This window comes from Mya arenaria, chromosome 9 (genome assembly GCF_026914265.1).
Source record: "Mya arenaria isolate MELC-2E11 chromosome 9, ASM2691426v1".
Taxonomy (NCBI): domain Eukaryota; kingdom Metazoa; phylum Mollusca; class Bivalvia; order Myida; family Myidae; genus Mya; species Mya arenaria.
Genome location: NC_069130.1, coordinates 19,560,533 through 19,573,720, shown reverse-complemented (window position 1 = coordinate 19,573,720; position 13,188 = coordinate 19,560,533). Strand labels below are relative to the sequence as shown.

Here is a 13,188-nt window from a genome sequence, read left to right as displayed (position 1 = left end):
AAATAAATTAAAAGAACGATAAAATAATCAAAGTTTAATAATAAGCAACAGAAAATATAACTTTACACTAAACTAAAGACGGGAACGCGACTCAATTACATATGACGACATAGCATAACCATTGTTTATAATAACACAGATATCTTAACGCGGTTCTCAATTACAATTTAATAATTGGTTAACAAACGGACTCTGGATTAAGAAACAAAATAAAACGACACATGATTTATGTTACCGAAATCAATTAACACTTATTGTTTACTTTGCGTTCATAGATGATTATAGGGATGAAGGTCGCAATTACGACAGTGGTGTTTTTCACGCATTCCCATTTTGATAACGAATAGGAGGAGTTTGGTTGATTGCACTGTTGAACCTCACCGACACGCCTTCATGCTGTCCTCGATCCTGATTGGCTGATACAAATGCCGTAATAGTCCCGACACGCCTTCTGGCTGTCTGTCAACCGTTGCGATCGTTGCATCGCAACAAAACTGATGATTGTTTTGATAAGGATTGTCGCTACGCGGATTAAAGCATGTCGGCATAATTAACGCGTGTCGGTAATTAGCCTTGCCAGCGGAAGGCACGTCGGGCCCGACAAGCCATAAAGGGCTGGCGGAAACCCCGTTGAACGGTTGCATCATATTTTCTATTCGTGAAATTACCGTTTTTACCTCGAGTGTATGTTAGAACCATATTTGTCAGGCTATTTTTCTATATGATCAAATTGCTTTTTAGATAAAATTAAAACGTCACTGAAGTGGTCTAGCAAATGGGCTTAAATAACATAGTACAATCTAATCGATTTCTATATTTCAGACTGGACAGTCTTGGTCTGATGGTGTCTGTACCCACTGTGCATGCATCGACAAAGGGGGCGTGGCCGCCATTGTGTGTCAGAAGGAAACATGTCCTTCCTGTCCACAGGTGATACTTCTTTAAAGCAATGTGTACTTACGAGAAAAAAGAAACTGTACAGTATACGATATCTGCCTAAATGAATGCCAAGTTGTTCGATGATGACATGCATATGACGTTTACGTCATTGTGTTTTAAATACACGTAACCGTGACACAGAGAGGTAATTTGAAAGTTTTTAGAACAGAGTTGTCTTAAACAAATGGTAATATCTGCGGTTATTCAACAATCGGTATATTTATGCATGCAGTTTCTATAATCCACTTGTATATGTTCCGTTCTTTCCCTTATATAGCAGACACTCGTTCTTGACAAGTGTAAGCTTTTTTATATTTGTGTTTGACATTCGGTTTGTCCCAGGTAACCTCATTTCAACAATTGACTATAGCAGTAACGTAATTGAATCGAAAATCAATAACCGCATATGTTTCTTTATTATATGCCTTTCAATTTTCTTTTCCATATCCACCAGTGAAAATACAGCACGCCGTTTTAATAAATCCGTGTGACCATACTGTCGTTTTTCGATTCCGTATCATGGGAGTACCGTGTGTAGTCTCAGAACTACTTTCGCATTGTTAAAAATAACGTGACAAAAAACCTATCAACTTTTTTTATTAAACACATAATACATAAATTATCTTACCTTACCCACGCTCCAGGAGCATATTAATATTCAGGAACATGGTTCTTTAAAGAAACACGAGGATAAGCACGAAGCAGAGAACACTTCCAATCTATCTAGGCAACTAGATGTTTGCCATTTCGAAGTTCATAAATCAGAATTATCATAAACATGAGCAGCTCGGCAATACAAAGAAGAAGGCGAATTCGCGTCATCGATAGAAATAGCGATTGACTCACGAACTTCCCTCAATCCTGCTTATAATGATTGTCAAAAAATCCCACGAATATTCACTGTTAAAAATGGCCGCGTTACATTTACAGGATATGACGATTAGAGTATACTCGTAAAAAAGTACCGTTTGTTTTATTTTTTGTTTTGGTGCTGTGCCATTTAATTATTGTTTTTGTATTAGCAATTTGTTAATTTTGCTAAGATATATGAAATATTTTCTTCTGATTATGCACAATAAAGTGAATTTTGTAACTTCTGACTTAGTTTCGCTATAGTAGCCTCCCTTGTCTCCAATACACAAAAGTACGTAACACATTCATACGCGCAAGCCATTCCATATATTGACAATTGATAGATGGCAGTAAATTTAAATCAAATTAAACCGAAAAATAAAAAGGAATAATTAGATAGACAGGTGTATAATAAATGGAATATTACGACAAAACGCTTTTCTGGTGACCTGCATCACGTCTCGACGGAAACGTGTTTACTAACCGAACTCGACGTGATACATGTCACCAGAAAAGCGTCCTATCACAATATGCCCCATGTATCTGTATAACACAGATTAATTAAGCAGTTTTATACGATAACTATGTTAAATATTAAGCATTGACACAGATTAATAGTGTTTTTGAAGAGACGGTCAAAATAGGCCCATTTATATTTCCTAGGGTTACAAGACTATTGCCCGACCTGACTTTTGCTGCCTAGACTGCCAGCCAAATGGATGCATTGTCAACGGAACTATTTACAAGGTAATCATACCGTTTCGGAATTTTCATTATAACGAAAACATATTAAAAGCAATTCGATTAACCCAACCTTGAGTTAAATGGTCATTTTATCTGAATGAATAACGACATATCTAATCACAGTGACATATTGTTCATGATTTTAAAGCCACTATTGATCTATGTTACCTGAAACGACTTGGTGAACAATATTTTCCCTTTAAAAACAGGACGGTGCTACAATGGAGTCATCAAAGAAATGCTACGACAAACTGTGCATATTCGACGCGAAACTCGCCATGTTCATCGTATCAGAGACCCGGGTGCAATGTTCTGCCTACGAACAGTTGACCGACTGCAAGGCGGTGAGTAAGCAATTTCCCGTAAAATGATGGGACAAAAGTTGCTTGCAATTGTTAGATGGACTTTAAAAATAAGATTAGTTTCCGGAATGGTTTTAATTGAAATACATGTGTTTGATAAAACAATAAATGTGGAATGCTTCGGCCTCTGCAAACATGCACGCCCATAAAATCGTGTAAGATTATTTAATCGCTACATCAACTGCCACTGCAAAAAGGCCACGTACTATTTTGGCTAAACCAGGTCAACCAGTGAGCATGTGATTTTCCAGGGTAGTTTCGTTTCTGTAGTTTTTTTATATAAATATTGAATAATCGCTCAATTGTAGTTGTATTGTCAATGTTATAGGGACCTGTCAATTATTTTGGATACATGAAAACATTTACCTAGATTTTATGAATAATTTCAGAACGAGGAAGCATACGACGCCACAGGCTGTTGCATTAAATGTTTACCTGAACGTAAGTATATGACATTGGCATACTGGCTCAAGAGTAAAGCCTTTTATATATACCAACAACAATGTTTGACAGCACCCTTCTACATCAAAACCTACTGAGCTACAAGAGCCTTTCATATTCCAACAAATGCATCGATAATTATAATTTCAGGTAACGTCACAAGCAGTAGCCTCATATGCCAGACATGCGCTCCACGGCTCGTTGCTGGAAACTCCAACCATACGATTGGCTACTTCACGATTATGGACAACATGGAAGTTTGCAAAAACATTGAACCAATTCCCGACCTGCTTGAATGTTCCGGTTTCTGCAATTCGCGCTCTTCCTATAGTCACGTGATGCAGGGATTTACCAATCGCTGCAATTGTTGTCAAGCAACCGGAAGTGAGACAAGGAACGTGGAGCTTACGTGCAAAAATGGCAGGACAATCACCAAGTCATATTCTGTACCGAAATCGTGTGGCTGCAGTGCATGTTCTGGCGCGAAATAAGCTCGGGCAAAAGACACTACCTTTACTTGACAATGCGTTAACACGGAACGGACTTCCAAAATGGACTTGATCGACTTAACAAATATATATTTTATTTATAAATGTCCATATCATAATGAAATAGTTGTAAGCGTATTTAAACGTTTGTTATACATCTTGAGAGTTATTTCTTGTTGTAGTTAATATTAACTTACAAAGTCATATTCTTATTGATAATTCTTTCGGAATGTTAAAGTGCATAGGTACACTTTAGGGTTGACCTGTTCAATTTTGTAGTGATTTGGAAATAAAGCATATTCAAATATCGATAAATTTTATATCACAAACACGTTGATAATACAGCGGAATATGGCAGGAAAAGGCAGGCTTATACAACAACCGACAAGAGACATGGTTTAATATGCATCTTAGATTGATCGTAGTCTAAGAATCAAAGACGGTATGTATTCATTGGACAATTAGTATGATAGTCCAATCAAAACAACTATATTTTACTTTTCTTTTAAAAACGGAAATGTTTAAGGAATACAGCCTCCTGTCACAAACAATAAGAATTCATATGTTCTGCATACATTACAAGCTCTATGTTAATAACAATGAATATATAGTTTTTATATACCTATATTCGAAACTGGAAGATATAACAATTTATTTCTATTATGAGAAGTAAGCAGACGCCGATGGTTCTCCGTTTGTCCTAAGTTTCATGTTAATATCCTTTACGTGTTTTGAATCATCGCCAACGATCGAACTTTATGACAACACAAAGACTTTCACAGTACATGCCTCTACTTGTTGAACTCGATTTCTTTACTGGAAAATAAGTAATAAAAGCTATAATATTTATGCATGTACCTAAGCTAATATTAGTATGACGTAAAATAAGCATTTAGTGAAAATATCTTGACCCTATCTTAAACAAATGTTCACGAAAAACAATTTCCTCTCCAATACATTAGAGAAACTATTTTGTTTATCAATCAATTTAGTTGTGTACTCTTTAAAAGTAACATGTACATGTGAATCCACAACAAGACAGTCATCGTAAGAGAAAGTGGTTGATGATAAAGATATTGATTGCTAAGGAAAACATTTGTTGTTATGGCGGTTGCTGGTTGATAAAGAGGAAAAGTGTTGCTAAAGAAGTCATACCTTGCTAAGGAAGTCACTGGTTTCTAGGAGGTGACATAACATATACTAGTAGCTACACATGAGGCTACATAACAAACATCAAAGGTAGAAGCCGTGTGGTCTCAGTCAAGAAGATTTTCAAAGACTAAATTATTACACTAGTATAACAAAGCTAGAACTCATAGGGTCCGGATAGACCAATCTTGGTAAATAGCCACTATATATATATATAACTTTGATGGCTACATGTATATACAAATAATTAAAATTCTTCGCCTTATGAATTGGGAAAAGAACATTTTTTAAAGCTTTAGTTTTTAATTATATAGAAAAAAAAACTGCATGGGGCTGGGAAAAGTTTCAACCCAATCTTCATAATTTAAACAAACTTCGTACAGGGCATATCAATGATATCATAAAACATTGTATCAAAGGTCTGTGATTTGCAGTTTCAGAGAAGAAGATTTTTAAAGATGTAATTGTATTCGATATAGAAAACCTCTCACCCCTTGGGCAGGTCAGCTTTAGACCACAGGGTCATACTTTAAACATTCCTTGTAAAAGACAACTACATGTATGTCAGACTGTATATAAAATGTTAAGAAAATAGTTTGGAAAAGTGAAGAATTATTTTCTCCGTCTTAATTTGTGTGCATCAGATTGGTCATTTTTGTATTGCCTTCTGTAACTGTCCTGATAGCTTCAAACCTCTTTGATTGCTAAAAAGGTTGTAGGTTCATGATCCTCCTGGTCCATCGTGTCATACAGAATGAAGACGTTGAAAGTAGAATCAAGTAGCTTTCTTTTCTGACACTCTATATTAAATTGTACCATGACATTTGGAGTGCTCATAATTTTTCCAATTTCCAGGAATCATGTATTAGGTGTTGCAGTACATTGGGCAGCCACTTTAAACCCGTCCATGTCTATTTAAAAAAAAATAGTTTCTCAAGTAATTCATTGTATTTTGCTAGAACAGTGTTTGAATACTTCTGATATCTAAATGTGACTGGAATTGCAGCAACTTTGAACTCAAGTTATGATGGCATCTGAGCTGGTAAAGCCATACTGCAGTTCCTGGGTGTGGGGATTGCTTTATTTACTTTGAAAATAAATAAGGGTTCTTGCATTGGAAAGTACAATGTATAAACATGCAATGTTCCTGTCCACTCCATCCAGGCCCCAACTCTTAGATCTACATGTACTTGTGGCTATCTGTTTTATCAATGAGAACTATAAATTATGGTTCATTTAGTGCATAAATTTACTTATGGTATTTGATTAAACATACAATAAATCTAAAGACTAACATGTTCTTTAAACTAGTATCTTTAATATGTTATGTTATGATAAAAACCAATGCCAAGTTGGTAATTTGGAAACACATAAATTTGATCTGCTCAGGGTTTGTCTTCCTAGACAGCTGAACAATACGTCCAGTCAGTTTTAAAAACCTAAACTGAACATGACCGAATAATAAACTACATAATACCATATCAAAATGGGTAAAAACATAAAACACATTCAACATAATAAAGTTTTACATAAATTTAGCATTTTCCTGACATACAATAAAACTATATTATTAATATATACATACTATTATACATACGCACTCCAAACAAATGTCTAATTATTTACACAAGCCGTAAATAGGTATCTTGTTGAATACTGTACATATTCTATGTAAAGATGGCTTTCATGTTCAAACAAACATTACACCCTTTGTTTTACTTCATTATACAGTGATTTTGTAAATACTCAAAAAATGATAGTTGAAATGAAGAATCATGCTCATCATGGCTATCGTAGGCATAACTACACTGTAAATGGACATTAAGACAAGGCCTGCCAGTCAAGCCAGTCGATTGAATCCCGATTGACCAATCAGTGTCCAAATTGGGCATTGGTTCTTTGCAATCCGCCATGCCCTACCACTATCTGCACTGATCAACAGTAGTGTAATGAATTGTTTTCTTTGTACTTATTTTATTCAACTTAAATCACGACTGCATAAAATAAAATGTATTCCTTATCATTGAGAGAAAGTTTAGACAAATAAGAGAAGCCGAGTTACCTTTAATAGAATATCTTATCCTCCAAATGTATTCATCGTTTCATGTAGCTGTATATGGGACATAAAAATTGTTCAATAGCCTTAAATTAGGAAATATCATTTATTGTATATGGAAGAACATTTGTGTGTATAATTTTGATGACAATTTGCGATTCATTTATACTTCGAAATCTGCATCCCTTTAATGCAGATGTTAAGTGTTCAATCCCAAGCATATTTACTTGTTCACATTTAGGTGCAAGAAAAGTGTAATTTAGAGTTATGATCTAATTTATTATAATGTAAGGTCAGATCAAGGATATATTGTGCTTATAAAAATCACATTTTTCATCGGTGTAAAATGATTTAAATCAAATTATGAAGTGTTTATTGAAATTTGATTATGAGTATTGACTATGACAGGGATAATTCAAGTGAGCGATTATTGTGATTTCTAGCATGAACATTGTCTGAATCGCGATGACAATTTATAAATTATGTGAGGTATTCTCACTCTTGCTCACAGTTTGTGTACTTTGTACTGCTTTGTTTATGTTTTTCATTAAATTACAGCATCGGCTTTACTTGTTGCTGTTAATTGAATTACTGCATCTTATAATGCCTTGCTTTTTCAAAACCCTAATTAGTATAAGGTTAACAAATGACTTTCACCCTTCATAAAGATTCTCACAGTCTATGTTATTTTTGAAGATAGTTTACATACAGAAAAAAGGATAATCTTTAATGCGCATGTGAGCCTCACTATAAAAGCTACCTCTATAAGTGCCGCTATATACACATCGTATACCTAGAAACATTACGTCTACTTGAACAAAAAAAGCCTTACATTATGATTAATAATGCTCTTATTCCATGTTAACTTGCATTTATTGATACAGGTTACCTTTTTCAATTCTTTGTTTTAGGTTGCCAAGTATAGCTTATATATTCTTAACTTCTGCCTTTAAGCAATTGTTTGATTGCCCTTACTAAGGGATCACCTGACAAAGTAGCGGTGTTCTCTATCGGGTTGGAGTTAATTTGTCAACTGCGCACCCAAACCCTGAATCTGAATACACAAGCCAATGATCCTATCTCAAGCAAAGAAGATTTCTGGTTTGACATCGCCAGGTTAGTCATTCTACAATGCCGCTCAGGCTTTTTTAATGGTGTTTAGCAATTTTTTAGCCAGGCTAAACATCATGAAAAAAAGCCTGGACATGTACAGCCATTGGGACAGTGATTTAGAGACAGACGTTAATTGACATCACTAAAGAAATAGTTCTTCTGACATGAACATTTTAAGACTATCACCATGGGGATAGTTATTCAGGAACAAACATTACATTGACATACACTAAATTAATAGTTATTGTAACATGAACATTGCAAAGACACACGCCATGGAGAGACTAATTTAAGGACGGACATAACACTGACATACAATACACTCATAGTTATCCTGAAATTTACTTTACATTGAATTGTGGCTTTGGGACAGTTATTCAGGGACAAGCATACATTGACATATACTATAGTAATAGTAATTCTGACATGTTCATTGCAAAGACACACGCCATGCGGAAACTAATTTAAGGACAGACATAACACTGACATACCATATTCAAATATTTATCCTGATATTTACTTTACATTGAATTGTGGCATTGGGAAAGTTATTCAGGGAGAAACATACATTGACATATACTATAGTAATAGTAATTCTGACATGTTCATTATAAAGACACACACCATGGTAACAGTTATTCAGGTGCGGACCATTGACATACAATATAGTGTAAATAGTTATTCTAGAACGTACTTTACAGAGAATGGCACCATAGCGACAGTTATTCAGGGACGGACATTACATTGGCTTACAATATAGTAATAGTCATTCTAAAATGTATGGTACATTACGAAGACACACGCCATTGGGACAGTTATTCAGAGATGAAAATCACATTGCCATACATAATTTTAAGAGTTATAAAGACAAGTACAATGCAGAGATACAACCCGTGGGGACAGTTTTTCAGGGACGGATATTACATTGAAATTTATATTACAGTATAAATTAATAGTAATGAGGACATATACAATGAAACGAATCACACCGTGAAACAAATATTCAGGGACCGACATAACATTGACATATACTATGGTTATAGTTATGAGGATACTTACATGAATAGAAACACACACCAAAGAGACAGTTATTCTGATGTACGGATATTACATCTAACAAGCACAACTATGTTACCGGAAAGTCAAACAGTAATATAAATCTGCCAAAACATGAACATATCGAGTCACAGTCATCCAATTAGACCTTTGGATGTACAAGCCCGACTTCTTATACTATTGCTTGGCATTAAACCTTTAACAAGCCCTGCTATATAAATTTCAGTATTTGAGGAAGCCCGGAAGACAGTTTACCAGTGCAGTGCTTGCGGGCTTGATTTAATTTCGACCACTGCAGTCAGCTAATTACGCCATTACAATCATGCGCCCATCTGCATATCACATAGGCGAAATTGTTATCTGTGTCATAAGAAGTTTACTGAATTTGATGAAAATGGTAAAACCTGTTATTTAATGGATTGAATAGTAAACATTTCATGAAAAAATATAATATATTACAAGCATCAAATACTTCTCTAAATTCAATCCCAATACTTTTCATAACAACCTGTTTTCTTACAAAACTTATGTGAAAAACTACTGAAACAAGCTCAGTAGCCAAAAGTTTTATGGCACATACAAACCTACAAACCTGTTTAGATGTTTTGTGATAAGCAGATGATCCTTGGGTCAAGAATTTGACATATGAGTGGGCATAATTAGAGGTGTATGCTTTTGACTAGCGCTCAACCCTCAGATCCAAAATTTATTTGGTTAAAAGTGTTGGCAATGGGGGGGGGGGGCGGCTAAAAAGCCGGGTGACATCCCACCTCCCCCCAGGAGCCGCTAGTGGGGACTAGAATATCGTTTTGAACGTACAGTTACTAACGGCAGTATGGTGTTTTCAGCTTACTTTAATATACCAATAGGTTATTCGGGACAGTTACATTTCCTAAAGGTATCTGCATAACCCGAATATTCGTTTAAGAATGTGGCTTTTTTACTTCAACTACAGCAAGCATGCTCCTGGCCTGATGCCTCGGTTTCGTCTCAGCTCTACCCAGGTCCTGGTTCCCAGTTATCTCCCTTTGACTGATCTACTTGCTGGTTACCAGTACCGAACGATACCATAGCAGAAACGAGTTGTCCTACTCAATAACTGAACATATTCAACAAGTCACACAAAAATGTAAATGAATAAAATATATGACTTACCCATGGGTATTTGGGATATCAATTTTGTAAAACTTAGTGCCATTCATCGTTCTGCAAAGCTCGGTGATTTTGTTTATCTTCAATGAAACACAAAATATTTCGTCTGACATATTTGAAATTTTCCAGCAGACAGTATTGATTACTGTATGTATGTGCTAAACCGGTTTAAAGCCACAATTAAGTACAACTGATTAAACAATTGTGAGCAATATTAACGTGTTAACGTTACAACTCATTAACGTTACTCATAGTTTTCTTTTAAGCAGTATTTTTAAAGTCGGTTAAAAATAGAAATATTATTAATAAACACAAAGGTTACATTACTCTATTTCATAAATTACAAAATTACCTTTAGTATTATCATCTACATATTTAACATGGGTGTTGTATAAAACAAAGAAGATACATATGTAAAACACATTTGGCTTTCATTATCAATAATTGCGTTTTATATCATAAATTGTCTAAACTGTTTTGCTGTTTTTTCTCCCGTTTGAAATTAAATTCCTGTCTTTTTTAAATGAAAGACTAAGTGATAGTTAACAACAGGCTGTCAAGCGAACTTTGTTTAAAAAGTAGGAGAAAAAAGTAGGAATAAAATTTACCACAAAATAGGAGAAAAGTATGAAAAATAAGGAATATGCACTAAACAATAGGTGTTTTACCTATCTTTGGCAGAACTTTGTATTACTCATAGACATAAATTGCAAACTAGAACACATCTTGACGAGACTGCATAGATTGGCACTTTTACTCTCATACATTTTTTACATTTGTGTGATCATGAAATAAGCAGCCACAGGCCCCCAGTCCGCACAGTCTCATCAAGATAATTCCAGTCTTTTTTGCGCGCCAAATTGAAAAGATCCTACAAATATACTACCATTTTGACATTTTGTAACTTTCAATATAAGGTTATTGAGAAATACACAACTTGAACCAAAACAGTAGGAAATTTCAGGAGTTTTGGACCAAAATGTAGGGAAACTAGGGAGACTAAGAAAAAAGTAGGAAAAATAAGGACCGCTTGACAGCCCGTTAACATCATAACAATACTATAATAGCTCAGAAGTGGGCGTTTTTATGGACTGTGCATTATCGGTAAAATCTGGGAATTTGATCCCGCAGGAGAAAAACCCCAGTACTGAAAAAAAAATGTTTTTTTGTTTCGCGTTATTTTACTTCTGGTGTCCAGTATCCCGCCAAGCAGATACCACAGGAAATGGTTCAAAGAATGTCTGACTGCCTGGCAGGTTAATTATCTGCAGCTGTGTGACCCAGTTAATGGCCCTGGTGTCACAGCAGGGTACATCCCTTTACTTACATGTGGTTTACCAATCAATTACTGGTATGGCAACATTATTTTAATGTCAAAGCCATCATCTGAGCGCTTGTCATGAAAATGGCCACCTCATACGTAATTTTAAAGTTGATTTAATTTGAAGACTGATACGGTTGTTCCTAAAATTGTGACGTTAGTCATTTTGTGATATTTCGGAATGGAATTGTATTATCTATACACAGAAGCATTAAATCACTTTGATATGTCTGTGTGTAGTGCTGTTTACTTGGAAACACATTGAAGATTGGAATTTACTGTACAGTTTCCGTCTACAGAAAAAGACAATAATCGGACATTGAATCATGCGTGTTTGTCTAAGGCAACATAGTTATACCAACATATCGAATACCATTTTAAAGGGAATTGACTCCTCTTTTCATGTTGCCTATTTATAAATGGATTGTTTATATGTTGATTAAGAAATTTGAATTATACTGGACTCTACTGTGAAATCTGGTAAGGTTGAGTTACATACTTTATTTCTTTCTTGTATAGCAAAGGCACTAAATATCTTCAGATGTGTTGTTTATCTCATTTTATGTACCCAAAATGATTTTAATCAACATTTTAGTGACAAACAATGATTCACACGCCTGCTTTTCCAACCTGACACAACATGTATTTCTCATCAAAAGTTATTAAACATGTACATTTTCTTACATGCTTTGACATACATATTGAGAAAATGCCAGTTATATTTTATTATATTGTGGGGGGAAAATAAGTGTTGGTGACTACTTTCTTGGTTAAAAGGGTCTCCATGACATCCATAATGGATGATAAAATACATCAGAGACACTTTTTAACCAAGAAAGTAGTCACCAACATTATATTTATCTAACATTACTACAAAACAAAAATAGAAAGTAAACTGTTTCTTACATTTATCATGCAAGTATCTGCAAATTCAATAGGTCAGTTTATGTAAATACCATCACACGCCAATTCATCTTCGCCAATGTCAAAATTGAAACTAAGGAAAGTTACTGACCGATAACAATAAATCTCTGTTCATTCGTTTGGGTACAATATTCTATATAATATATATTTGTATAATTTATTCTGTCATGTAATAAAGGTTGTAATTATTACAACAACATATAAATACTTAACAGGTCACGGAACATTAAAATGATAACAACATAATAAGCTCAACGTTTTGTGTTTTTTTAGTTTAAAGGGGCTGTACAACACATATGGTCCAAACACAGGTAAACTATACAATATTTACGCATGGCAAGCCTATAATTGTCAAAACGAGCTTGCATGAGGCCGACTATACAACATTTTACATGATTATAAGAATAATTTGTCGATGTTTCAGCTGAGTTAACCCGTTTAAAATTAGCGCGTAATTGTTTCGCATTTTATTGTGTGTCATGATTTAGCATGTGAAAACCACGTAATAAGTACATATAGATATACCGACGCTATTTTTAGCTGGAGTATACGTGGTAGACAATCCAAGTAAATTTCAAATTGGAAAATAGG

The 13,188-nt window shown here is 34.7% G+C and overlaps 1 protein-coding gene across 1 annotated transcript in view; it reads left to right on the top strand.

Annotated features, from left to right (window-relative positions):
* Positions 1 to 3,901, top strand: part of LOC128245828 (mucin-2-like) — a 74,930-nt gene extending 71,029 nt beyond the window's left edge. Inside the window, 5 exon segments of the mRNA XM_052964052.1 lie at positions 823 to 930; positions 2,455 to 2,538; positions 2,745 to 2,879; positions 3,287 to 3,338; positions 3,489 to 3,901. Of these exon segments, the coding sequence (XP_052820012.1) occupies positions 823 to 930; positions 2,455 to 2,538; positions 2,745 to 2,879; positions 3,287 to 3,338; positions 3,489 to 3,829 (720 nt within the window). The 3' untranslated portion in view covers positions 3,830 to 3,901.
* Positions 3,902 to 13,188: the final 9,287 nt, after the last annotated feature.